Raw genomic sequence first — 27081 nt, forward strand, 5'->3', positions numbered from 1 at the left:
GTTCTTTTCCTGCCTCTGCCACTTCTTCCCCTTCCTATGATGCTTTTCCCCCGCCTGCCTAGTGTGGTTAGACTGTCAGCTTTCGAGCCCCTCTCGGTGTGCGCGCCGGGTCCCCACTCCTGACTGTAGGTGTTACAGGGACCCTTGACAACGAGCTCTCGGCTGACTCTGGACGCCCAGGGCAGGACGGGACATAGGGAAGCCAGCCAGCAGCCCCGTGCAGAGGTGCTCGGGGCTCCCCAGTGACACAAGCAGCCCCGGCCCCGGCCTAGAGCCCCCGCTCACGGCGTCACGCGACCGAAGCAAAACCCTGGCGTGCAGTTAAAATATCGGGGGGGGGGAGGAAGGAGGTTCTAGCCCTTGGGTTGTGAAAGAAGGCTTGAGAATGTAACCCACGCAGCGACGGTGCCGGGGCCGGCACGCAGCCCGCGCCCTCGCTCGCAGAGTGTGAACAAGCCCAGGGCCAGCACGCAGCCCGCGCCCGTCGCTCGCAGAGTGTGAACTAGCCCAGGGCCGGCACGCAGCCCGCGCCCTCGCTCGCAGAGTGTGAACAAGCCCAGGGCCAGCACGCAGCCCGCGCCCGTCGCTCGCAGAGTGTGAACTAGCCCAGGGCCGGCACGCAGCCCGCGCCCGTCGCTCGCAGAGTGTGGACTAGCCCAGGGCCGGCACGCAGCCCGCGCCCGTCACTCGCAGAGTGTGAACTAGCCCAGGGCCGGCACGCAGCCCGCGCCCTCGCTCGCAGAGTGTGAACTAGCCCAGGGCCGGCACGCAGCCCGCGCCCGTCGCTCGCAGAGTGTGGAGCCCGGGGCCGGCACGCAGCCCGCGCCCGTCGCTCGCAGAGTGTGAACTAGCCCAGGGCCGGCACGCAGCCCGCGCCCTCGCTCGCAGAGTGTGAACTAGCCCAGGGCCGGCACGCAGCCCGCGCCCGTCGCTCGCAGAGTGTGAACTAGCCCAGGGCCGGCACGCAGCCCGCGCCCGTCGCTCGCAGAGTGTGAACTAGCCCAGGGCCGGCACGCAGCCCGCGCCCGTCGCTCGCAGAGTGTGAACTAGCCCAGGGCCGGCACGCAGCCCGCGCCCTCGCTCGCAGAGTGTGAACAAGCCCAGGGCCAGCACGCAGCCCGCGCCCGTCACTCACAGAGTGTGAACTAGCCCAGGGCCAGCACGCAGCCCGCGCCCGTCGGTCGCAGAGTGTGAACTAGCCCAGGGCCGGCACGCAGCCCGCGCCCTCGCTCGCAGAGTGTGAACTAGCCCAGGGCCAGCACGCAGCCCGCGCCCTCGCGCGCAGAGTGTGAACTAGCCCCGGGCCAGCACGCAGCCCGCGCCCTCGCTCGCAGAGTGTGGCCGGCCAGCACGCAGCCCGCGCCCGTCGCTCGCAGAGTGTGAACTAGCCCAGGGCCGGCACGCAGCCCGCGCCCTCGCTCGCAGAGTGTGAACAAGCCCAGGGCCAGCACGCAGCCCGCGCCCGTCGCTCGCAGAGTGTGAACTAGCCCAGGGCCGGCACGCAGCCCGCGCCCGTCGCTCGCAGAGTGTGGACTAGCCCAGGGCCGGCACGCAGCCCGCGCCCGTCGCTCGCAGAGTGTGGACTAGCCCAGGGCCGGCACGCAGCCCGCGCCCGTCACTCGCAGAGTGTGAACTAGCCCAGGGCCGGCACGCAGCCCGCGCCCTCGCTCGCAGAGTGTGAACTAGCCCGGGGCCGGCACGCAGCCCGCGCCCTCGCTCGCAGAGTGTGAACTAGCCCAGGGCCGGCACGCAGCCCGCGCCCGTCGCTCGCAGAGTGTGAACTAGCCCAGGGCCGGCACGCAGCCCGCGCCCGTCGCTCGCAGAGTGTGAACTAGCCCAGGGCCGGCACGCAGCCCGCGCCCGTCGCTCGCAGAGTGTGAACTAGCCCAGGGCCGGCACGCAGCCCGCGCCCGTCGCTCGCAGAGTGTGAACTAGCCCAGGGCCGGCACGCAGCCCGCGCCCTCGCTCACAGAGTGTGAACAAGCCCAGGGCCAGCACGCAGCCCGCGCCCGTCACTCACAGAGTGTGAACTAGCCCAGGGCCAGCACGCAGCCCGCGCCCGTCGGTCGCAGAGTGTGAACTAGCCCAGGGCCGGCACGCAGCCCGCGCCCTCGCTCGCAGAGTGTGAACTAGCCCAGGGCCAGCACGCAGCCCGCGCCCTACCTCGCAGAGGGTGACCTAGCCCAGGGCCAGCACGCAGCCCGCGCCCTCGCTCGCAGAGTGTGAACTAGCCCGGGGCCAGCACGCAGCCCGCGCCCGTCGCTCGCAGAGTGTGAACTAGCCCAGGGCCAGCACGCAGCCCGCGCCCGTCGCTCGCAGAGTGTGAACTAGCCCAGGGCCGGCACGCAGCCCGCGCCCTCGCTCGCAGAGTGTGAACAAGCCCAGGGCCAGCACGCAGCCCGCGCCCGTCGCTCGCAGAGTGTGAACTAGCCCAGGGCCGGCACGCAGCCCGCGCCCGTCGCTCGCAGAGTGTGGACTAGCCCAGGGCCGGCACGCAGCCCGCGCCCGTCGCTCGCAGAGTGTGGACTAGCCCAGGGCCGGCACGCAGCCCGCGCCCGTCACTCGCAGAGTGTGAACTAGCCCAGGGCCGGCACGCAGCCCGCGCCCTCGCTCGCAGAGTGTGAACTAGCCCGGGGCCGGCACGCAGCCCGCGCCCTCGCTCGCAGAGTGTGAACTAGCCCAGGGCCGGCACGCAGCCCGCGCCCGTCGCTCGCAGAGTGTGAACTAGCCCAGGGCCGGCACGCAGCCCGCGCCCGTCGCTCGCAGAGTGTGAACTAGCCCAGGGCCGGCACGCAGCCCGCGCCCGTCGCTCGCAGAGTGTGAACTAGCCCAGGGCCGGCACGCAGCCCGCGCCCTCGCTCACAGAGTGTGAACAAGCCCAGGGCCAGCACGCAGCCCGCGCCCGTCACTCACAGAGTGTGAACTAGCCCAGGGCCAGCACGCAGCCCGCGCCCTCGCTCGCAGAGTGTGAACTAGCCCAGGGCCGGCACGCAGCCCGCGCCCTCGCTCGCAGAGTGTGAACTAGCCCAGGGCCGGCACGCAGCCCGCGCCCTCGCTCGCAGAGTGTGAACTAGCCCAGGGCCAGCACGCAGCCCGCGCCCTCGCTCGCAGAGTGTGAACTAGCCCAGGGCCAGCACGCAGCCCGCGCCCTCGCTCGCAGAGTGTGAACTAGCCCAGGGCCGGCACGCAGCCCGCGCCCTCGCTCACAGAGTGTGAACTAGCCCAGGGCCAGCACGCAGCCCGCGCCCTCGCTCGCAGAGTGTGAACTAGCCCGGGGCCAGCACGCAGCCCGCGCCCTCGCTCGCAGAGTGTGAACTAGCCCAAGGCCGGCACGCAGCCCGCGCCCTCGCTCGCAGAGTGTGTGAACTGCCCTGCCTGAATCTGCAGAGCGCCTGGTGTCCTGCAGATCTGCAGCCCAGGCCTCACTGCTCAGGGCCCCACTGCCGGGGCCGTGCAGGTGGCAGGAGCAGGAGACCGTGGGAGCCACTGGAGTTCCTGAGAGATGAGGGGAGGGGACAGGAGGCCTCGGCTGCCCAGGGCCGCAGGTCACCGCGCTAGGAGACGGCCCCCTTACTTCTCCCGCAGCCGCTGCAGCGCCGCCTTGAGGTCCTCGTCCTCGGATTCGTCGTCGCTGCTCATGGGTGAGGAGGGCGAGTGGAAGAAGGAACTGCGCCGCTTGGCCCCGTGGCAGGCACGGTCCTCGGCCAGCGGGGGGCGCCGCTCCCTGCTGGACCCTCGGGTCTCCCCCGACTCCTCCGGGCCCAGCTCGCTGTCGGAGCTGGGCTGCTTCCCCGTGGGGCCCTGGGCCCATGGCTCCGTGCTGCTCCCCGTGGCCGACATCTCCTCCGGCTCCTGCTCCGGAGTGAGGGAAGAGGCGTCCGTCTCACAGGCTGTGCCGGCCCCCAGGAGCGACTCCCCCCGCGTGGGAGTGCCCGGATCCTCGGCCCGAGGCTCCTCCAGCCCGTCCGCATCAGGCTCCGCATCCGCCACACGGGGAGCTGGCTGTGAGGGCACTGCAGTGACCTGGGACGCAGAGAGAGGAGAAGAGCATGCCCTGCCCTGCCAAGGATGTGCCTGGAGGGGGTGGGAGCCGGACTCCTGGGTTCTCTCCCCTGCTCTGGGTGGGGAGTGGGGTCTAGTGGTTAGAGCGCGGGGGACTAGGAGCCAGGACTCCTGGGTTCTCTCCCCTGCTCTGGGAGGGCAGTGGGGCCTAGTGGTTAGAGCGCGGGGGACAAGGAGCCAGGACTCCTGGGTTCTCTCCCCTGCTCTGGGAGGGCAGTGGGGCCTAGTGGTTAGAGCGCGGGGATGGGGAGGGAGCTGGGCCGTGGCTGAAAAGACCCACCTGGAAGCGGCCTCGTTGATAGGACGCTGAAGCCGATCTCCACCTCCCATTTGCCTCATTCTCGGCGCCAGCGGGGTGGGCCGGCTCGGCAGCCCCCTCCGTTCTCGGCTCCTCTGCCTCCGCTGCCGAGGGTCGCCGCAGCCGAACGGAAGGAAAGAAAAACAGAAACACAGGAGGGCATCGTGGGCTGGAACCGCCGCCGCGGGGGACGCTCCTCCCGAGAGTTAAGCCGCGTCCGACACCCCACCCCGCTTCTAGCGGTTTTTCCCACCCGCCCCGAGACTTACGCTTCTAGGTGAAATGCAAAAAAATGGGGGGAAGCAGATGAGCCCCCGAGAAAAGGAAAGTGGTGATGGCTGGTGGAGGGTGAAATGGTGCGGATGGAAACAAAGGGGCGAGGAGCGGCAAAGAAAGCATAACGGATGCTTTACCTACGGTAGATCCCTGACTCTAAGCACACTACCTTGGCGGACTTTGGATCTCTTGAAAAAGCTGGTGGATTGCCGTAGCCTGAAGGCCCAGCTTTTTAATTTGCGAGTCCAGGATTTCTTGCTAATAGGGTTTTTGAGACTAGGGCAAGTAAAGCTTAGGCCAAAATATCCACCTCCTGTCTGCAGATGAACGGCTCCGGCGCTAGCCACTGCAGCGGGGCAGGCCTCGGGCTTCGGCGGAACGGAAGGCTCCGGGGTCGGCTCCTGGCGGAGAGAGAGGGGATGGGAAAGAACAAAAGCCGCAGCGCCTCAGCAGGACGGGGCAGCTGCAGATTCTGAAGCCAAAGGGGAGCCCGGGACCATCGAGCGCGTCCCGCCTGCGTGGGACTCCCCTGAGTTCACGGCTGGCTGCCCTCGCGAGCCCACAGAACTGCCAGGAGCAGAGGGAAGGCACTTTGCAAGCCACGATCCTGCCCCATCCCAACTTTTCAAACCGTACCAGGCCCCCGCGCAGCTCCGCCACATGCTTCTGAAGGACTTCCCGACAGGCGGGCACAGCTGGGGTCCTGATCTCGGCCTCGGGGCCGGAACAACTGGGGCCTGGACCCCCAGTGCCAGCGTGGCACCTGCAGTAACGTAACCAGAGACGTTCCCTCCCTCCTGCCACGCTCACCGTACTCACGTGCAGACAGAGTTCGCCGGGCGCGACCGTAATGACGTCGGGGTCCTGTCTCCGCACTGGCGAGCCCGCGGGCTGGCCGGCGGCTTCGGCGGGGGGCAGCGGAGGCCCCTCGGAGGAGTCGGTCCCCGGGGACTCTGCCGGGCTCCCTTGTGCCCCGTCTCCCGGGGAGGGGCCGGCAGCAGGTGCTTCCGGTGCAGAGCAGGACAGGGTATCCTCGGCGGAGGAGAACGGGGACTCCGCGCTCTGAGTGTCCTTCTGGCTCTCCGAGTAGCTGTGCTCCTGGTACAGCAGCGTCCTTAGCTTCTCGTCCAGGGTTTTGATGCGGTTGTCAACGAAATCCATCTTGGGTGGCCCCTCGCCGTCAGATTCCGGCACCGAGGGGGGCAGCAGTGCCGGTTCCGGGGCCGGCGTCTGCCCGGCCTTGGAGTTTGGAGAGGCCTCTCCTTCGTGTGGAGTCTGCTGCGACTGATGCTCAGACACCGGGGTCTCCGTCAGCCGGGGCAGCTCGCCAACGGGGGCCAGCGCCAAGCTGGCAGGGGGGTCGAGGGGCTGTGGGGCCAGGGCCGTGGGCTCTCCGCTCTCCAGCCTGGCCCAGCTGTCTTCTGCAGAGAGAGATGCCAGCTTCTCCGCGTCTCCGTCCACCGGCTGCTCGGGTTGCAAGCCGGGGCGCTCTGGTGCTGCGCTGCCCTTTGGGCCACGGTCGGGATCCTGGCTCTCCGCAGCCTGCGGCCCGTCTCGGAGGCACATCTCCTTCGTGCTCTCCTGGAGCGGACCTGTAACGACAGCCGGGGGAACCGTTACACCTCGACCGCGGCGCTGAGCGGGGGTCTCAGCCCCTAGCAGGCACGGCTCTGACACCAAGCTAGGGGTTCCTCCATCTGCCTGCACGGAGAGGCAGCTCCGGGGTCTCCCCAAACCAAGGGCATGAGGCAGAGGTGCTGAGAGGGGAACGGGGTGGCTGGGACTTTCTGTGGACCTTCTACTGACGAAGGGAAGACCCTGCTCTCTGCAGCATCACTGCCTCAGCCGCACCGGGGCACTTCACACCTCTGCGAGCAGCTGGACTCGGGCAGCACCCCATTCTCAGAGCCATCGGCTCCCCACCCTGAATCTGGTGATCGGTCTGACCGTGACCTGAGAGACAGACCCAGCAGCCAGACATCTGGACGGGGGATTCCCTGGACTGTCTCAGAGCATTGGCCCACCCTGCCCGGTGCCCCGTCTTCTCCCAGCTGAGCACGGGATCCGAACCTGGGCCCTTCGCAGCTAAACACATGAGCCCAACTGCTTGGGCTGCAAAAGCCGGTGCGGAAGCTAAGAGAAAAGCTCTGACTGGTTCGGACTCAGGCCGCCCCTCTGAACTGTTCAGTTCCCCGCTCTCCGACCTCCCGTCACCTGTGGCGAGAGTCTCTGCTCACCAGTAACCGCCGGCGTCTGCTGAAGGGCGCCGGGCGCCTGGCCCTCTCTGTTCCGGATCGTCTGATTGATGCAGAATCTCCAGCGGCCGACCGGAGAGGACTGAGGCGCACACTCAGCTGGGGAAAGAGAAAAGGGGAAGCATCACTCGCACCTGGCCGCCACGCCCAGCGGGTAAGTCACTAGTGAAGCTAGTGCGTTTCTGTTCCGGCTTATCAACCGGCCAAAGCGCGCACACAGACACGCGCGCCCGGCTCTGTGGGTCTGTTTCCCCTCCCGCCCTTTGTCTGTTCCGACTGTGTTGGGAACGTCCTAAGCGTTGGCTGTGCACAGCGACTGGCTCACGTAGGCGGGGCAGGGCAATGCCAAGCTGGCTGTGTGAGCTGCTTGCTGAATTCGCCCTTGTGGACTAGACACATCACGCGTGCGGTTGCTGTGTGGGACTAAGGTGATGTTTTGGACTGTGCTGAAGGACAGACATAAAAAGGCAGTTAATTGACACCGTGACACAGAAGGTCCCTGTATTGTGAAAACTGGGAAGGCACGACATTAACGGATTCATCCATTTCAAGGCCAGAAGGGCCCATGGTGATCATCTAGTCTGACCCCCTGGATAACACAGGCCAGGGAACGGACACACAATTCCTCGGCAGAGCTTTGAGGAAAACATCCCAGCTTGACTTAAACATCGTCAGGGATGGAGAATCCACCGTGAGCCTTGGGAAATTGTCCCGCTGGTTAACTACGCTCAGCGTTCACATTTGACGCCGTATCTCCAGTCTGATTTTGTCTAGCTTCAACTTCTACCCGCTGGATCGCGCTAGCCCTTTCTCGGCTCGACTGAAGAGCCATTATTAAATATTTGTTCCTGGGGCAGATATTTATAGACTGGGATCGAGTCCCCCCCCCGAACCGGCTCTTTGGTAAGCGAACTAAGTTGAGCTCCTTGAGTTAAGCACGGAATCCCTGAGATCGTGATGCGCCCCACAAACAGCTGGCTTCCAGGAACCATAGCCCCGCCCTCGTGAGCCTCACACCGGAAGAATGGCAGAGGCTGAAACTGTTCGGGGCAATGACTAGCAGGGCCTGGTGACTGGTGACAGCGCGTGTACAGACAAAGCCAAAACATGTGGGGGGGGTGGGGAAAGCAGAGGGCCAGTAACCTTCATTTCAACAGAGGACCCGCCGGAGTCCCTATGACCTCCGGCTCTACGGGGCTCACATGTGAAAGCCAACGTGCCTGTTTCCCAGGTTCTTTAAAGGTACTTACTGCCGGGCTGGGCGGAGGCGGGGTTTATCTGGACTTGCTCGGACGGTCCTGTCTGAATTAAAAACCGAGAGATCAATCAGAACCAGAGCTCGAGGCGCCCGCGTAACCGAGAAGCCGTGCCCAAAGGAAGCCCCGTTCTTACTTGGCTGCTGCTGGACTCGGCGGGAAGAGAATCGTGGCCGGGCGCTCGCTCTTCCAGCGGCAGGCTTCGCAGGATCTCCTGAGCTTGGCACACGATGGCTCTCAGCTCCTCCACAAACTTCTCCTTCTCGCTCTCCAGCACAAAGTTATCTTCCACCTGATTGGGGCGGGGCGGGGGGGGACCAACAGTTCAATCGGCGTTCCCCAGAGCATGGGACTCGACTGCCAGGGGATCGGGCGGGTACCTGCATCGTTCTGCCCGTCTTCACCTTCTGTTTATTAACAATGGGCGTCTCTAGCGCCTATTGCTGCAGGGGAGCCTGGGAAACCTGCCGAGTCTATCTGACCCAACCATGCCCGCCTGAGTCTGCAGAGAGCCTGAGCCGACTGCTCGGAGAGGGGTGACCCGGCCCTGTTGGCTTGCGCTTGCCCAGTGACAATGGCAACGCTGTTAACCCTTTCACTGCTGTCCAAGCACAACAGGAAAGAGCGGAACGGATCGGATTTCGAAGACCTGCACAATCCTGTCTGTGCACAGGAGCCATGCTGGTGACAGCGGTTTGGACAAGTGTTGGCTCACCAAAAAAGGGAAGAGCCCTGAGGAGAGGGCAGGAGAGGAATCATGGACATTTGTGGGTTTGATGCCCCGGTCTCAGAGCTCCAGAGTCCCACCGCGCACAGCGAGCAAAGCCCCAGAATGCACAAAGCCCAGCAATGAGGCAGCTGGCGCCTCCCTGCCCCGACTCTGTGATTCTAGCCCTTTTAAAACACCCGGAACAGATCTTTTCCATTCGCTGCCATTTTTCGCAATTTTCAGATTTGGTCTGACCCACTTTTTCGGAGTTGCCAGGCCCCCCCAAACAAGCAGTGAGATGCAGAGAAAACACGCCCACCACGTCTATGGCTGCTCTGGGAACTGAACCACGGACTCCCCAAGTCTTGGGGCCGTGCCCTCATAACTCTCTGCCTACACCGTCTAGTCACCCCCTTGGAAACCGCGACCCTGGGTGAGGTGTCCCTGGACACCTCAAAGCCCCTGGGTACCGTGACGCAAGGCGGTATCTGAGCTGCCCCGGGCAATGCGAATACGTTCACAAAGGAAGCCCAAAGGGTGGAGGTGTCTGAGCGGAAGGAAGATTCCTAGATTCCGGGGCCAGAAGAGAACCATCTAGTCTGAGCTTGCTGTACAGCCAGGCCAGAGGCCTGCCCCAAGAGAGTTCCTGGTTGAAAAAGGGCAGATCTTTTAGCCAAACACCCCACCTTGACTGAAAACCTGTCCATGACGGAGGACCCACCACAGCCCTTGGTAAGTCGTTCCAATGGTTCATTTCTCTCCCCGCTAGATGTTTACTTATTTCCAGTTTAACTTTGTCACGCTTTAACTTCCTACCACTGGATTGTCTCAGACCCTCCTCTGCTAGGGTGAGGAGCCCATTGTTAAACATTTGTTCCCCACGTAGAGACACACAGACTGCGATCAAGTCACCCCTGCACCTTCTCGATGTTCAGCTAAGCAGACGGAGCTCCTGAGTCTCTCACTCGAAGGCAGCTTTCTAACCCTTTCATCATCCTCGGGGCTGTTCTCTGACCCATTCCCTGATTTATCCGCGTCCTTCTTGAACTGGGGCCACCAGGACTGGATGCAGTATTCCATCAGCAGTCGTACCGGGCCCACATCCAGGGGTAAAATAATCTCTCTGCTCCTATTCGAGGTTCCCGTTTATGCATCTCAGGATCACGTTAGCCCCTTCGGCCCCAGCGTCACTCTGCTAGCTCGTGTTCGGCTGATTATCCACCACGACCCCCCAGATCTTTTCCAGGGTCACTGCTTCCCAGGAGAGAGTCCTGGTAAGCAGGGTTGAAGCCAGGGAAACTCACCATATAGTCAGCAATATCCTCGGGCGCGTCTCCATCGGCATCAAACTTGAAGGTGACCATCTTGTTGTTATGGGTCTCCAACTGGCACTCGACCATGTTATCCCCGGACGTGGACACCTGGCGATGCAAGCAGAATGCCGGCGTTTTGCAGCGGGAGCTGATTCCTGGCGGGGGCAGCCTGGCTGGCAGGAATCTCAGGGAGCGAGGGGGACATTCTGCCTTCCAGACCGACTTCGAGACTCCCGTCTACCTAGGGCAGCGGTTCTCACCCTGCATTGCACCGCGACCCCCCTTCTGACAACAATTCCTACACGATCCCGGGAAGGGGACCAAAGCCCGAGCCCGAGCAGACATGGAGGAGACCACAACCCTTCCCCACAGCCGGGTATTAAAGGGAGGCAGGTGCAATGTTCAGGCCCAGCTCCTAGGTTCCAAGGCCAGAAGGGCCCATTGTGATTGTCTCGTCTGAGCCCCTAGATAACCCAGGCCAGAGACCTGCCCAGCTTGAACAAGAGCAGATCTTTTACAAAAACAGCCCCACTTGATTTGAAAAAACTGCCAGCAACCAAGAACCCACCGCGCCCCTCGATCAGATGCCCCATGGTTAACACGTCGCCCTGTTAAACATCTGCGCCTTATTTCCGGTCTGAGTTCGTCTAGCTTCAACGCCCAGCCACTGGAGCATTAGCCCTTCCGCTGCTAGACTGAAGAGCCCATTACCAAATGCCGGTTCTACCCAGGAGCCGATGCTGTGCTGAAGACCAATGGGATTTGGGCTTTGAAAACGGGAGGGAACATCTACATTGCTAAGCCTCGGCTCCATCTCAGGTCCGACTCCAATCCCTGCTTCTGTCCACACACAAATCAGTCTGACTCCGTTCAGCAAGCACGCGGGAAGCGGGTCGTAGGACCCTGCTAGTGGGAAGGTCAGAGCCTGAATCCGGCGGGCACTTGGGTCCAAGGCTGGCTATTTTGCAGTGCAGATGCCGCAGCCTGAGTCAGAAGATCCACGTGGCGCAGTGTGGACACGCTAGACCCAGACCCAGCAACTGCAAACCCAGCCTACAAGGCAGTGTGGGCATTCCAGCATGGGCATGGGAACCCCAAGTCCACAGACCCAGCCAGAAGGGGCCACAAGACCCCCTAGCCTGACCTCCTGGAGCACACAGGCCAGAGAACTGGCCCAGAGCAATGCCTCTTTGAACTAGAGCCGGTGTTTGGGAAACAGCCCATCCTGGTTGAAAAGTGCCAGTGATGCTGAATCCACCTGGGCCAGTGGCAGACAACTCACCGTTAAAACCTGATGCCTTATTTCCAGGCTGGCTTTGTCTAGCTTCAGCGCCCAGCCAGCGGATCATGTTAGACCTTCCTCCGCCAGACAGAGGAAAAGCCCAACATTAAACATTTGTTCCCTGCCTAGATACTGCTAGGCTGTAATCAGGTCAAACCTGCAGCACGGTGAGCTGGAACCTGGTCCCTTTGTCAGGCCGGGGGCAGGACGCCCGCCTCTGTTTACTTCTGTCTTGTTTGCCGTTGCCGCTCGTTGGCTCGTGTGCGTTGGCGCTTTCCTTCAGAGCGGCCAGCTCGGGATTTAGCCTGGAGGCAGAGCAGGGAAAGAAACAAAACACGAGCGGATGAGCTTTTGGAAAATGGGGGTCGCTGCCGCAAACTGGACCAGGCAATCTGCCCCCCGTGGAAGATTCCGCCTAGCCCCCGGCTGACACGGGCTGATGGGTTCAAATCCCTGCCCAAAGTCCTGGAACGGCTGGTTTATTTGGTGTGTCCTGTCACGCCCTCTCTTGGAGTCCGGTGGCAATGAGTTCCGCAGGCCGAGAGGAGAGGGGAAATGGAATCACTTCAGTGCTACAAAACGCGGCTTGGTTGGCCATGGCCAAGCTCAGCCATTTCTGTGCATGGCTAGACGGGCGGGGGACAGAGACAGAACCGTGCAGCTACCTGGAAACTATCCCTCGTCGTCGCAGGATGTGAGCTGCGAGACATAAATCAAAGGGGACCCTTTTACGGGGCAGAAGGGCCAGCCGACTGCCAGTGCAGCTCCTTGACGGGGCTGTGAACTGCAGCTCCCGCAGGCTCCTGCCGCGCTCTCCAGATGCGCACAGCACACGGGCAGGAAGGTCGCATCTCGCACCGGGCTCAGTTTCCCCCCACCCCCACGTTCCCACGCTCTCGAACGAAAGGGGAAGGAGACTCACCCTTGCGGCAAGTCTTGCTTCAGAGCAGCTCCTTGGGGCTCCGCCATGGCGGCAGGCTGGGGAACCTGCCGTGAAACAGGAGTTGTGAAACGAGTGAATTACAGCCCTGCCCGTCGGGGAGATGGGGCTGTGTCAGCTGTGAGATGCGGAACGGCCTGACGGGGCCTGTGGCTGGACAACGGCCAGAAGAACGTAAGCCGGAGCTAAAGGACAATGTCGGCACGAGAACTGCCGGGGTCAGTGAGGGATGAACTGGCTCCAGCGCAGAAAGGCGGCAGGATCACAGCTGGGGCGGGAGGGTTTGAAGTTGCCAGGCTCTGCTAAGACTAGAATCTCCCCCTGGAAGCCAGCAGTGCAGGGTTACTGAACGCTACCCATTAGGTACAAATCTGGTGGTTTTTCACCCCAGAAGTTGGAGGTGGAAGAGTCAAATCGGTGAGGTTTGGGAGAGAGCCGCAGAGCCTCCAAACAGAGCCGGGAAAGCAGCGGGATTGCCAGCTGTTCCCAGGTGGAGGAAGCTAGGCGTGGAAGAGCTGTATGAGTTGGACACCTGGGGGCACCACTTTAAGAAGATCACCCCATGAGGAACTAGTCTCTGGGATGCTGGCTAAACCTGGAGACTGATGGAAAATCAGAGAGTCCCCAGCCACGGAGGAGGTGTTCAGAGTCAACCAGGGACTGCAGAGCTCGTCGAGAGCAGGAAACTGACTGGGAAAATCTAAAGTAGGAAAGGCGACTATTATTCCAGACTAAGAGAGTCTGCACAGAGAGTTGTTCCCGAGTAACTCTCCTGGTAGAATTACACCGGCACTTCCCCATGTGAACGAGCCCTTAGACACGGCAGGAATTGCTCAGAAACGCTTGGCCTTGCTTCTTAACGTTGGCCCGGGAGTTACTTTTAATCAGGGGTGGGACGAGTTCATAGATTGAATAGATTTTTAAGGCCAGAAGGGACCGTTGAGATCATCCAGCCTGACCTCTCGTATACCACAGGCCAGAGAACGTCCCCAAAATAATTCCCTTTGACCTACAACAGATCTTTTAAAAAAACATCCCATCTTGACTTAAAAATGGCCAGTAATGGAGAATCCACTATGCCCCTTGGCGACCTGTTCCAGTGGTTAATGACTCTCCGTTAAAACGTACGCCTCAGTTCCGGTTCAGATTTGTCTAGCTTCACTGTCCAGCCATTGCCTCATGGTAGGCCTGTACGTGCTAGATTTAAGAGCCGGTTATTAAATATTTGTTCCTCACGCGGATACGTCTAACTGGGATCAAGCCGCCCCTCAACCTTCTCTGTGGTCAGCTACACGGACCGAGCCGTGACTGTCACTCCCAGGCAGGGTTTCCCACCCTCTGATCATCTCGCAGCTCTTCTCTCTGACCCTCTCCCATTTACCAACCTCCTTCTTGAACTCCCGGCACCAGACCTGGCCAGAGGTCGCAGCAGAGAGAAAACACCCCTCTGCTCCGCCGGAGATTTCCGTGTTTGCGGCAGCTCTTCTGGCCCTAGTGTTGCACTGGGAGCTCGTGTCCCGCTAATTATCCAAATCTCGTTCACAGCCCCCCCTCCTTTAAGAGTGGCCCACGTTCCTTGGTGCTAGAAGTACACAGGGATGCTATCAATTTAATTCCCCCAGGGTGGGGGGGAGAGGTGACTCATTAGTAAAGTACGGTGAGCTCTCCGGTACTTCAAAAGGGCGACACCGCACCCAGCCTGTGCTCTGCTGTACCAGCAGCTGGAGGGAACAACTGCTGGGTTTACATTGGTTGGAGAAACAGCAGCCAAGGCAGGGTAACATGAGGCTCACACAGGCAAAGGCAAATGCCCAGGATTTGCCCTGGAGTTTATCCGGCCGGTGTGTGTCCTGCAGCGGGCGCTGGGCTGGGCGACATTCCCCCACTAAGCGCACAGCGGCTGAGTCTCTCTGCGCTAACGGAGGCGCTAACGTGTCTAAAGCCACCGCTCCGGACCGGGTGTGGTGAGCGAGCCACGGGCCAGGTCTTGTTGTGCTAACGCGGCCACCCTGCCGCTGCTGTTCTGGAGAAACTCCCCGGGAGGGACTTCACTGCACAGGCCTGTAAGTCCCCTGCTCTCCCGGGGAAGCCGGTCACAAACTCCCCAAGCTCCATCTTCTTCGCCCGCCCGGGCAGCTGCTCCAGGTCCCCCCTCCTCTGAGGGTCGCAAACCTCCTACTCCTCCCCTTTCTTGTGCCCACACCGGGCTTTAGCTTCAGCAGCAATGCCCCCCGCCGGAGTATTCCTAGGGAGCAGCCACGCTCCTTCCTGGCCTGTCCCGGCGTTTCAGGCCACACAAGCCCAGCTCCTGCAGCTTCCTCCACCGCCCCCCCTCGGAGCCCTTCTCTGCGCCCGGCCCAGCCTCCGCTCACCTTCCTCGGCCGCGGGTGGCCAGAACTGGACGTGGCACAAGGGATCGGGACAGCTAACGAGGCAAAACCCTAGTGCCAGGCAGCTCGACCGCCTTTACTGGCCGTAGCTATGGGAGGGTGCACAGTGGATGTTGCCTAGCTACCCCCGCTCTGCGGGACAGGTATGGGGGGACAGTCTCACCAGCTGCCTGTCCTGGCTATCGGGCTGCAGACTGTCATGCTAGATCCCACCGGGCCCTGGGCAGCAGCTTGCAAAGGGCTTCCTGGTGTTGAATGTGTTTCCACAGGCGCTGCGTGGAAGAGGCTGGAGTCCTGGCTAAGGGGGGTCGGGAATGAGGGCCAGTCCCCGGGCAGCCCAACGAGCTGGCGGGCCCGTCCGCGGGAGTCAGCAGACTGGGGCGGGAGCCCAGCGGCCGCGATAGCTCCTGCTTGTTCCCAGCTGTGGGCCCCGACGCGGACCCTGTCTTGTCTTGTCTTTGCTTTGCCTCCCCGAAGGAGCCCGGCTCTAACCACTAAGCCTGAGTCCGGCTCCCGCCCCTAGGCACAACGGCCCAGGTCCCGCTGCCTGACAGAAGGGTTGAGAACCAAAGGTTCACAGTCCAGCCCAGAAGGAACCATGAGATTACCCAGCTGTCTGGTGGACCTGGGCTGCAGAACGTCACCCAACCCACGGGAGGCGCTGTCCGCGGCTCTCCTCAAGAAATCCCAGCCCCACCCGTGTGGTTTCAACAGAGGCTGGGTCACATACCTGCTCCGGCCCCGGCACGTGCTGTTGCTGCAGCTGGGGGCTCACGGGGGGCTGCAGAGGGGCAGCTGCCGGACTCTGGTACGCCCCCGACTCCGTCGCTAACAGGACGTAGGCTGGCTGCTCCGAGGAGGGTGCATGCAGCTGCTCCGGCCTGGGCGACAGGGTGTGTAGCAAGGTGGGGTCTGTGGCCAGGAGCGGCTGTGGTTGGAGAGGAACGTGCTGGGGTAGGGACTGCGGCTGCATCGGGGACGGCGCGAAAGCCGGGGGCTGCGGCGTGAGGAATGGGACCGCCGGCGGCGCTGGCTGGTGCCCTTCGCCCGTCCTTTGTGCCAGGGGGTGCCCTGAGCCGCTGCCGTCCTGCTGGAAGGGCGCCCGGGCTCTCCCGTAGGCCGGCTGCTCCGCTCCGGGCTCCTGGCTCCGTGCCCCATAGGCTGGGGGCTCGGGAGACGGCACGAAGGCCGGCTGCTGCGGCTCCCCCGCCATCTGGCTGAGAAACGCCACCTGGTCCACCAGGTACGGAGACTGCCCCGCGTAGAGGGGCTGAACCGAGTACCCCGGCGGCTCCGCGTACGCGTACGCCAACGGCTCCGCCGGCTGCGCTGGGCAGGGGGGCTGGTCGGCGTACGGAGCCTGCAGGGCGTACTGCGGCTGCGGCGGGTAAACCAGCTGCTCCAGGGGCAAGACGGGACACGTGCGTTCCACCGCGGGCTCCTGCGCGAGCGAGCCCTGGGGCTGCTCCAGGGCGCCGGCATGCAGCACCAGCTGCGGCTGCGGGTAACCCAGGGGCGGCTGCAGTTGCACAGGGCATGCGGGCTGAGCGAGGGGAGGCTGCAGCAAGGAGTCTGGCTGAATTACGGCATACGGCTGAGGCGGCTGCAGGGGCGCCGTCTGCTGAGGGGTTTGCTGCGGCTGCGGCATGGCAGGAAGATGCTGCGTCTGCTGCAGGGGCGCCGTCTGCTGCGCCGTTTGCGGCGGCGGCGGCATGGCAGGCGCCTGCTGCCCGAGTGCAGCGTGTTGAGGAACCTCCTGGGGCTGCTGCACGGGCGCGGAAGCAGGCAGCAGCAGGGCCACGCTCGGCACGTTGCCGACAAACTGGGCCGGGGGCTGGTTCTGCGGGGCCGGGCTGAGACCGAGGCTCAGGAAAGCAGCAGCCGAGTCGACCTCGGCTGCCATCTGACCGCCGGTCCTGGGGGCGGAGTCCAGTTGCGCGCTGGCCGCCGGCACGGCCTGGGGAGACACGGCTGTCAGGATGGGCTGGGGTCCGGCCACGACCGACGGCTCCAGCGCCTGCCCCTCGGCCCCGTAGGGCAGCTGCGGCTCGAGGTGCTGGCGGCAAAGAAAACATGGGGGTTACAGGCGAGGAAACGCCGCTCAGCACAGCCTCCCCCCCAAAGCCAGGCTCGGCCCACGTACGCACGAACGCATCCTGGGAGAGACAGTCAGAGCAGCTCTCCCACCCGCGCCAGGCGGGCGTCCCCAGAGCGTCTCCCGCAGCACTGCACTCTGGGAGCGAGGCACGGATGCAGCAGGGCATGAGCAGAGCAAGGCACTCTGGGGAACCCAATGCATTCTGGGAGTCACCCCCAGAATTGGGGGGGGGGGGGGGAACCCTTCTGCCAGGCCTGGTCTGGTTCAACACCTAGCAGTTCTCTTCAATTTACAAAGCCGAAAGGCTCAGCCCCCCGGGACCCGGGGAAACGGACGGCTCCCCGGGGTACCCACGCCAGCGTTCTGGGTCGGCAGCTCTCTCTTCAGATCCCCTTGCGCTGATCCTCCAAGACGCATGCAGACTTGCCGGGGGGGAAGGGCTCTCGGGTCCAGGACCGCACGTCTGGCCAGACAGCACCTCCCCACCCCTGACCAGGCAGCAGCCCTGGGGTGAGGGCGAGCACCTTGGATGTGGGAGCCCAGGCTCGAGGCCCTGACCCAGGAAGGACTCGATGCTGGAGCTGCTACGCCGCAGCCCGGCAGGGATCATCTAGCCCAACCCGCTGCTTTGAAATCACTTGGCATCTCTGAACCCCGGGACCCGAGTGGCTCCCCCGCGTTGGGCTCTGACCTCGGATCCGGGGGGCTCGGGTCAGCGCTGTACCCGCCTCCCATGGACTCTCCGAACCCACCGCCCCCTGCGCGTCAGCTGAGCCCCGCTGACCTACCATCATCTGCGGGAACTGCTGGCCCGCGAGAGGCGAGGCCTGGGCTGGGGGAGCCGCCGGCAGGGCTAGGCTGTGGGTGGGCAGAGCTGGGGGCAAGGTCTGCGGCTGGCCCAGGTTCGGCTGCTGCACCTGCTTAATGAATGATCGTCATGAGTGAAGGAGCTCGTTAACGGAGCACAGGCTGGCTGCACCCGCCCAGCTGGATGTCTGGCTCCCGTTTTAGGTCTGTCTACACGGTACGCTGAGCCGGGATCTACAGACTCGGACCAGCGCTGAAAACAGCAAGAGGGTCTTGGCGCCCAAGTGGGACCGTCCACACTGGTGTTTTCAGCGCCGCAGCGCCAGCCCCACGAGCCTGAGTCTGTCAGGGCTGGCTCTGACACGGGCTGGGCAGACGCACGTTTAGCGGCCTGGCTGGTGACTCTTGCTCAGGCTCGGCAGAGGCAGGGGACGGGGGGCACTGCCCCAGCTCCGATGGGCAGGGTTTGGGGACGTGGCGCAAGCCAGCACGTTTCAGGGCCTTCGTGCGTTGGAGACACTTTGGTCTCTCCTGTTCTCGGCCAGTTTAGTCCCCCAAGGACCAAACTCCTTCGGGCTAGGCGACGCCATTGGACTCCATACAGGGGGATACGAGAGGAGGTCAGCCAGCCCCGCTCCCTGCTGTCCATCCAGCCTCTGACCCTACCCAAGGAGGCGCCTTACCCTGGCAAGCTGCTGATAACATCCCACCAGCGGCTGCGACGGGTAGAGAAGCCCCTGAAGGCCGGCTTCCGCCTGCGGGAGGGGAAAGGCTTGCTGGGGGCCGGCCACCATCTGCTCCGAGTAGGCCAGGCTGGTCTGTCTGGGGGCGTCCGACAGCATTGCCGACCCTGCGGCGCTCTCCGGCAGGCTCTCAGCTGCATGGGGAAAGCCCTGTCAGCGGCTCTGAGGACTGGCACCCGTGTCCCTTCCCAGCCGCTGCAAACGCCGCGTGAATGGGGACCCGGGAACCAGACCCCCAGACCTACGTTCTCCTCACCAATGCCACTGCCAAGTTCTTATCCAGCGCGCCTCTCAAAGCGCTGTACAACACGGGGAAACGTGCCACGGAGACAGCGGGATCCCCCCGCCGGCCGGGCAGAGACTAGACCCCAGGCATCCTGAGTCCCCGGGCAGCATGCTAACCACTAGGCCACGCTGCCCCTCGACTCATGTCTGGTGCGAGAAAGTAAACGACGCGGTGCAGAAAACCCAGGGTGATCTGCAGGGGGCCTGACCCCGAAACTGCCAACTGCCCCGACCCCTCCCCTCCGAAAGCCCTTCCTGCCAGCTCGACGGGACGGGACGGAATGGAACGGCGGCGTGGGGGCACGGGGCAGGCCAGCCTCAGGAGCTGGGAAGAGACTGATGTCTGTGTAGCGTCACGATGGCAGAGTCCAGGTCGGGCGTTGGGAAGACACTCGCCCCCCCTGGGACTACAAAGCACCACGGGGGCCCTTCTACATCCTGGGCCCCGCCCCCTCTACCTCCCCGAAAAATTAGCTCCACCCAGCTACATCGCTCGGGGCTGTGGGAATTTCGCGCCCTGGGCGACGCACTTAGGTGGACCCGACTCCCACAGGAGACGCCGCGTGGGGGACGGAAGAATTCTTCCGCCGCCTCGTGGAGAGCTGGGCTCGCGCCGCAGACGGGAAATGACCCCGGCCGTCGGCCTAGGGGCGTCCACGCTGCAGCACGACGGCAAGGCGCCCCTGCAGGGGGCCCGGTGACAGCTCAAAGGCGGAGAGTCAGCTGCATTCGGAGGGGGGGCATGTCGACCAGAGGCTCCAGCGGCCCCTCCGGCTCCACGTACCCGCCAAGGAAGACTGGTGCTGAGTCTGCTGCAGCAACTGCTGCCGGACATGCTGGTCCACCTCTGTCTCCTCCCACTCGGAGCCCCCGGGCTGGGCCGGGCCGGTCAGCAAGGCGCCCGGGGGCAGCGGGGCCCCGCCAGCCACCTTGCACTGGGCCTCCCTCTGTTCCTCCAGGCAGCTGGCTTGCTTCCGCTCCCGGGTCTTCTTGATCAGGGCCACGCGGTCCCGGATGGACTTGGCCACAGCTTTGGAGTCGCTTTCGTGGAAGAATCCGGATTTCACCTGCAGAAGGGAGGGCGAGAGGGGAAAGACGAGGAATTGCTCCTGCTTTCCGGATACCCCGGGAAAGCCTCTCGGCTTGTTAACCAGAAGCTCCCGGCTCTTAGCTCCCCACCCTCCTTTTTGGAGAACTCCTTGGAGGGTGCCGAGATGTGGATCGACCGCTCTCTCCCGCCCTCAGGCAAGAGGCGCTGCCGCCTCTCGTGATACCGGACCCTGACAGAATCAGGATTTCACCTCCATATTTCTTCCTAAAGACCCAGCTGCTGGAGTCAGGTGATTTGGTGAAATGCCACCTTTCTTTTACCAGAAAAAAAACTTTCTAGCCCTCAGGACCGAGGAGAAAATCTGGAGTTACTACAAGAGTGACTAAAGCAAATTCCTGGTGCCGGTTCTATAGATACCCAGACCCTGAAGCTTTGCATCTCCTGGAGAGGCAAGGATGCAGGAGACATCCCCAGCCCGAGCTGGCTGAGAGACACAGCCACACCCCAGTAAAGTTCTGACAACCCCCCATGACGCCACGCAGAGGATCAGCCGGGAGAGCATGACGACTGCTTGTGGCTTTGTGCAAAAAATGTTCTGTACCATGCTAACCGAACGGACTGGGTCGCTCTGTGATGGGGCAAAGCTGCTGGGATGAAGACCAGGGGACTGCGAGGGGTCGCTGGTCATGCCTGGAGGCAGCTCTCAGGCCACAAGCTGTCACCTAAGAGGGAGCCCTCGAGTAGGCCAGGAAGGGGGGCACCCTGGTACCGGGCCAATCCCCATGCGCTTGGCCTCAGCAGACATAGGCAGACAGCGGCGACCGCAGGCGTCGGAGGCAGAGATGTTAATAAAGTGTCAAACCATTTGAATGAAAAAACCAAACCAAAACCAAACGCAGTCAGGTTCCACACGCACCCCCGAGAGCACAAGCCCAGCTTGATCCCGAGTCCTCCGCGAGTCGCCCAGGAAAGACAGGCGAGACACGGCTTTGTCATGGGAAGGACAAGCAGGGCCAACCACAATGATGCCTCCAGGCCCTCTAGGGTGTTTGTGTGTCTTAAAGAAGCAGCTTGATCCCCCCCAGCATCACTGTGCAAACAGCAAGACAGTCCCTGCCCCAAACAGCTTCCAGGCTAAATGGACAGGACAGGCGAAGGGTGGGAGGGGAAACTGACACTGGGGCCCCCTGGCGCGCCAGATGCAGCACAGACCTTCCTCCCCGACTGAGATCAGCGGCCCCGTCGTGCTGGGCACAGCGCTGACCCCTCTGACCGAAACGGGGCCCCCCGCCCCGCGCCGGGTGCTGCACAAACACACAGTGAGAGACAGCCTCGGCCCCACAGAGCTCCCACACAGACAAAGAAGAGGCAGCAGGAGCTGAAGGCAGATCGGCCCATCGCCCAGCAGGAGGCGCGCATGCCACGCGCTCACCATCTCACACGCCACTTCCTCGGGGACGTCCAACTCCAGATTGAAACTGAACTCGATGGCTTCGTTGTCCTTGTGCTTCCCCTTCAGCTTCTTGGGGTCTTCCACCCACAGCCGCAGAGCCAGGGAAGAGTTCAGCCCGTCGTCATCCTCCGCCAGCTCCACCCTCAGCCCCGTGTCCTCCGCGAAGAAGGCGTGGTTCAAAAGGTCTTTGATGGACAACCTGATGGCGAGAGGTCGGGGGGGAGATTAGGGGCCCGTCGCCAACAGAATATTGACAACCTGGTCTGTGACCACCTCACCCTTCGCTGCCACCCTCGGGGGACACCATTTCTAGGCTCTCCGGGGCCCTGAGCTGCAGACGCTCCACCCCTTGCTGTCCCCGGCCCCGATCTAGAACCCCAGTAAAGCCTTTAACCGCTGGGCCGAATGCGGGGGCGCCTGAGTGTGTGCTTGGCTGCTTTGCTGAGCTAGAGACAGAGAGCTTGAGTGACCTGCCCCCGGGTCTCAGAGCCAGCAGCAGAGCCAGGGACAGAAGCCAGGAGTCCTGGCTCCCCAGACTCCCCTGCTCGAACCCACTCGACCCCACTCCCCTTCTAGAGCTGTGTCCTACTCCCAGCCTGCCCACCCACCCCCCGCTCTAACCACTGCACCCCCACACCAGGTGCAGGTAACAGAATTCATCTCTACACAGCACTGCCACTGTGGTCTGGAGACCCCGCAGCTTTTCATTTCAAACAGCCCGAGATGGCTCCCCGACGCACAGCTACTCCTCGAGCCGCTTGGCCGCCGGCTCCGGAAAGCACGTGCGCAAGTCCTGTGGACTTCCCAAATCGGACCGGGAGGCCGCAGCCAACACCACCCCATCAGCACCCGTGAAGAGGCTCCCTGAGCCCGTGCCTCGTGCGGTAACATACCTTTCGGATTTGTTCTGCCGGATGCACCCCTCGATGATCTCTTTCACCTCCGGGTCGGTCACCTTGTTGAAACTGGCAGGTTTAATGCCCTGGAAGAGAAGGGATCGTCATTGTGCGCCAGGCAGCCCAGGCCCCTCCTCTGAGCCAGCAAGCTGGGAGCAGGGACCCTCTGATCTCTGTTAACTGGCACGGGCAAAGGATCTGCATTTGCACAGAGAACTTTACATGCTGGAATGCCAGAAGGGATCAGCGTGAGCATCCAGCCTGACCTCCTGGATAACCCAGCCAGAGACTGCCCCACAACACGCCCTGCTTGACGTGCAGCAGATCTTTTAGAAAAGCATCCCAGCTGGATTGAAAAACTGCCAGAGCTGGAGAACCCACCACAGCCCTGGGTAAACTGCTCCAATGGCTAACTGCCCCTCACTGTTAAAAATGAACGCCATATTTCCAGGCTGAATTTGTCTCGCTTCAACTTCCAGCCATTGGACTGTGTCAGATCTTTCTCTGCCAGACGGACGAGCCCATTCAAAATTTTTGTCCCCCACTTTAGTATTTATGTGACCTCGGCACCCATCACCCTCTCTCGCTCACACCAAACAGACCGAGCTCCTTGAACCTGTCACTATAAGGCAGGTCTTTCAACCCTTCGGTCATTTCGTGGCTCTTCAGACCCCGCTCCAACTGATCAACACTCTCCTGGAATTGTGGGCCCCAGAACTGCACACAGGACCCCAGCAGCGGATGCACCGGCCCCAGATCCAGCGGTAACAGAACCTACTGACAAACGACTCCCTTGGCCGCTTGTTCCAATCGCCTTTGCTGTTAAAATGTGCATGGTTTGCAATTGGACTGGGGCTGCTTTCAGCTTCTTGTTCTGCCTTTCCCCGTTAGTTTAAAGAACCCTTTGGGACCCAGCTCCGCTCCCTGGGAAGGTAGTCACACGCTGTAATCCAGCCACTTCTCAATCTGTCTGATGAGCAAGTCTCTGACTGGGAGGCATTTCCTCCAGATGGTTTTTGTGGCTCTTTTCTGCACCCTCTCCAATTTTTCAACATCCTTTTTCAAAAGGGGGACACCGGAACTTTATGCACCACTCCACCACAGCCGTAGACAGAGGTCAAATCACCTCTCTTGTACGCTGCGATAGACCCACCTCCCTTCACAGCCAGTAGATAATCTAGCCTGACCTAGCCCAGGCTGTAGAATTTCATCCAGTTACTCCTGCTGGGAGTCCAGGAAGGGGTGTTTACTAACTAGCTGTAACACAATCACTGTACTGGGACAGTTACAGCGTGGATGCAATCACAGCTATTCCGGCGGGGAGGGAATCTAACGTGTGACTGTGCAACTACCTCGATCAACCAACCTTATCAACCTCATCACAAAAACCAGATTTGTCTGGCAAGCCCCACTGTCCATAAACCACGGGGGTTGGCACTAATTATGTTCCTCTCCTTTGAGTCGTTATCGACTGGATCCCGGATCTGCTTTACCGTTATTCTGCACCGGGACTGATGCCGGGCTGAAGTTACCCAGGTCATGCCGCTCACTCTTTTGGCATATCGGCATGACCTCAGCCCTCTCTCAGGCTGCTCAAATTTCCCTGCTATTTCCAAACCGCAGGACGTATTGAGTGGGGTCCTGCAGGGGTCAGTCCTGGGGCCAGGACTATTCAATATTGTCGTTGACAACAGGGATAACCAAGTGGAGAGTGCGTTTATAAAATCTGCGGATGACACCAAGCTGGGAGGCGTTGCCAGCTTGACAAAGCCCTGGGTGGGCCGATTTAGTTGGGGTTGGTCCTGCTTTGAGCAGGGGGCTGGACTAGATACCTCCTGAGGCCCCTTCCAACCCTCATCTGCTATGATTAGAATTCAAAATGACCGTGACCAATTGGAGAATTGGTCTGAAATCAACAAAATGAAATTCATGAAAGACAAGTGCAGAGTGTCTCACTGAGGAAGGCAAAATGAAATGCACAACTACAAACCAGGCTGCTGCAAACTCGGGGGGTTACAGCGGATCACAAATGGAATGAAAGTCAACGATGCGAGGCAGTGGTGAAACAGGCTAATTTCATTCTGGGGATGTGTTAACAAGAGCTGGCACGGGTCAGCCCTGTGCTGGCGTCCTGTGTCCAATTCGGGGCACTGCGCCTTAGGAAAGATGTGGACAAACTGGAGACAGTCCAGAGGACAGCAACAAAGAGGAACAAAGTTTTAGCAAACCTGACCTGTGAGGAAAGGTTACAAAAACTGGGCATGTGTAGTCTAGAGGAAAGATGACTGACAGGGGACCTGCTAACAGTCTTTTAAGGGGAGCTTGTCTTTAAGGGTAGTCTTTGTACGGATAGGTAAGATCCAGACAGGTTTCCAGGGGAGGCTGTGGAATCCCCCTTGGTGGAGGTTTCTAAGAACAGGTTGGACAACCACCACTGAGGGAGGGTCTAGGTTTACTTGGGCCTGTCTCAGTGAAGGGGGCTGGACTTGATGACTTCTCAAGGTCCCTTCCAGCCCGACATTTCTCTCATTCGAAGATGTGTTCAAAATTAACATCAGCCAGGGGGAGACTTGGGCCAACTCTTTAAGGCCGGAAGAGACCGTTATGATCATCTAGTCTGAGCTGCATCACGCAGAGGAGAGGATCCAGCCAGCCCCTTCTGTTAACTCCCTTCTCACACCCTGAAACTTCCAGCCTCTACTCTAAAATGTGAAGCAGAACGTCTGGGCTTTATATAATGTGGAACCGGGGCCAAATCCATTCTAATCCATTCGACTCATCCTTTCAGCCACACTTGCCAGCCCTTCCACCCTCTGTCAGAATAATTACGCGTGACTTTGCTGAGAATTAACTGGTTTGTTTGTCCGCTAATGCCGTTTTCTCCTGCTCCGGACGGGTTTAACAAAGAGGGCTTCGGAATGCATTGCAAGAATTTGCAGCCTCCGTTCCCCAGGTCTGGAAAAGCAACTTTTATTCGCCTCTACTTAAAAATGTTTCTAACGCAGAGCCATGCTTGCATTCTTCCACCTTTTTACGCACAGTGAGGAGAGGCGAGGTGTGTGTGTGTGTGAGAGTCAGACAGACAGACAGACAGAGATTAGGGCCTCTGTCATGCTGGGTGTTGACTCAGCCAGGGGCTGTGCGAGAATCCCTGCACAGTCTCCTGACTAAGATCACAGCCCGCATAGCACAACCCGTACGGAGATCAGGATCCTCCCGCATCAGTCACTGCACAGAATCCAACAGAGACCAGGACCCCCGTTACACCAGGCACGGCACACGCTTTCCAGACAGAGATCAATGCCCACGTTGCATCAGGCACCACAAGTACGCCCCCAGGCCAAGACTGCGGCTCCAGATTCCCTGGGAGCCGCACAGATTCTGACAGAGAATGGGGCCCCCGTCATGCCGGGTGCTGCGCCAACCCCCGACCGAGAGCGGGGCCGGGCACCGCAGACACACACACACACACACACACACACACACACCAAGATCAGGCTCCCCACTGCGCCGGGCGCTGCACGGCCTCCTCCCACACCAAGGCCAGGGCCCCCAGGTCACACACACTCCCCAGCCGGTCACACACGCTCCCCAGTGACTAGCGATTTCGAGCGTTCGGTCTGAGACACCTTCCAGGAGCCTGACTGTTGAGAAGGCTGACGCTCCAAATCCGCAGACTGAAGCGGAGCCTGGCGAGGTGGCATTTCACATGCCGTGCGCTCTTTTGGAAGCGACCAGTATCCTGCGCTCTGAGGGCAACAGGGACGGGGCACAGCTCGGCTGGCAGCCCCGAACACACTAAGTTTAGCACCCGCTTTGCGCAGCGAGGCCGGCTCTGAGTAATAGGCTTACCCAGCCTAAGCTGCCGCCGTACAGGTTTACACTAACGAGGAAGTTAAATTTACACCTACGCTGGTGACTTTGCGGTAGATCTGGGCGGCGTTCTGACACTCGGAGTACGGGTACTCCGAGGTGGCCATTTCCAGCATGCACATCCCGAAAGCATAGACGTCCACCGACTCGTCGTAATGCTCTTCGTACATCTCGGGAGCCATGAACTCGGGGGTGCCTGCAGGGGGAAAGAGGAACATGTCTCAAGCGTCTCTGACCTGGACGTCTTTAGTCGGGCAAGCATCCCACGCATCAAACTCCTCCTAGATTTTACTCTTCTTGAATTCCCACAACCCGCCACTCTCCAGCTTGCCATCAGCAGCAACAGAATGTGTGCGATGAATGAGCAAGTCAAGGTGCGTCAGCGTATGTCCACACTGCGGGCAGGACGCATGACTGCAGCACACGTGGATGCACGAGCTAGTTGCGTGCCACAGACCCCGCATGTTCAAAGCCCAGCCGACGCCGGCTGGAAGAACACAGGCGTGTGGCTGTGATCTGCCAGAGATAGGGGCGGGTTTGATTTTGGCGTACTGCGATCTGAGTGACGGAGAACAGCCGCAGAGGTCGCTAAGTCACTAGGGATGATTAGGAAAAGGACACCTGAGACTGCGGGTGGCTCGCGGCGGTGGACTGACACCACACTGGTTTACCCGGCTAGCTGTAAACCCATACGTTTAGGAACGTCAGCCAAACGAGAGTGGTTTAGAAAGCAGGTCACCGCTGTGCAGAGGGGAAACCTGAGGGAGGGAGTGGGGAAGGGACTCCCCCAGCCCTGCCAAACCGCCCCAGGACAGCAGCTGGCGCAGGGAGCGCGCCGTTGACGCACCAATGACGCTCTTGGCGAACGACGTGCGCATCAAGGTCGCCAGGCCCAGGTCGCCGATCTTCACCGAGCCCGTGGGGCCCGTGATGAAGATGTTGTCGCATTTCAAGTCCCGGTGGATGATGGGGGGGGTCCGGGTGTGGAGGAACTGCAAGCCTTTCAAGATCTGTCGGCACCAGCTCCTCAGGACCTTTGGCTTCATGACTTTGAATCGCTTTAAGTACCTGGGCAGGGGGAGAACACACACAGA

General features: G+C 61.5%; 1 protein-coding gene across 1 annotated transcript in view; it reads right to left on the reverse strand.

The window, feature by feature from the left end:
• The window catches only part of WNK3 (WNK lysine deficient protein kinase 3), a 58136-nt gene that overhangs the window by 6742 nt on the left and 24313 nt on the right, over positions 1 to 27081 (reverse strand). The window contains exons 5-22 of the mRNA XM_067552332.1: positions 26835 to 27055; positions 26026 to 26183; positions 22112 to 22200; positions 21198 to 21417; positions 19499 to 19781; positions 18370 to 18563; positions 17668 to 17796; positions 15512 to 16837; positions 12374 to 12438; positions 11609 to 11756; positions 10161 to 10277; positions 8284 to 8439; positions 8142 to 8193; positions 6874 to 6990; positions 5456 to 6228; positions 4947 to 5037; positions 4343 to 4464; positions 3575 to 4023 (exon numbers count right to left, since the gene is read on the reverse strand). Of these exons, the coding sequence (XP_067408433.1) occupies positions 3575 to 4023; positions 4343 to 4464; positions 4947 to 5037; positions 5456 to 6228; positions 6874 to 6990; positions 8142 to 8193; positions 8284 to 8439; positions 10161 to 10277; positions 11609 to 11756; positions 12374 to 12438; positions 15512 to 16837; positions 17668 to 17796; positions 18370 to 18563; positions 19499 to 19781; positions 21198 to 21417; positions 22112 to 22200; positions 26026 to 26183; positions 26835 to 27055 (4710 nt within the window). The remainder of the gene's footprint in view (positions 1 to 3574; positions 4024 to 4342; positions 4465 to 4946; positions 5038 to 5455; positions 6229 to 6873; positions 6991 to 8141; positions 8194 to 8283; positions 8440 to 10160; positions 10278 to 11608; positions 11757 to 12373; positions 12439 to 15511; positions 16838 to 17667; positions 17797 to 18369; positions 18564 to 19498; positions 19782 to 21197; positions 21418 to 22111; positions 22201 to 26025; positions 26184 to 26834; positions 27056 to 27081) is intronic.

The sequence above is a fragment of the Emydura macquarii genome, unplaced genomic scaffold, assembly GCF_026122565.2.
Source record: "Emydura macquarii macquarii isolate MOO-44397 ecotype Brisbane River unplaced genomic scaffold, CSIRO-AGI_Emac_v2 contig_1386, whole genome shotgun sequence".
Classification (NCBI taxonomy): Eukaryota; Metazoa; Chordata; order Testudines; family Chelidae; genus Emydura; species Emydura macquarii.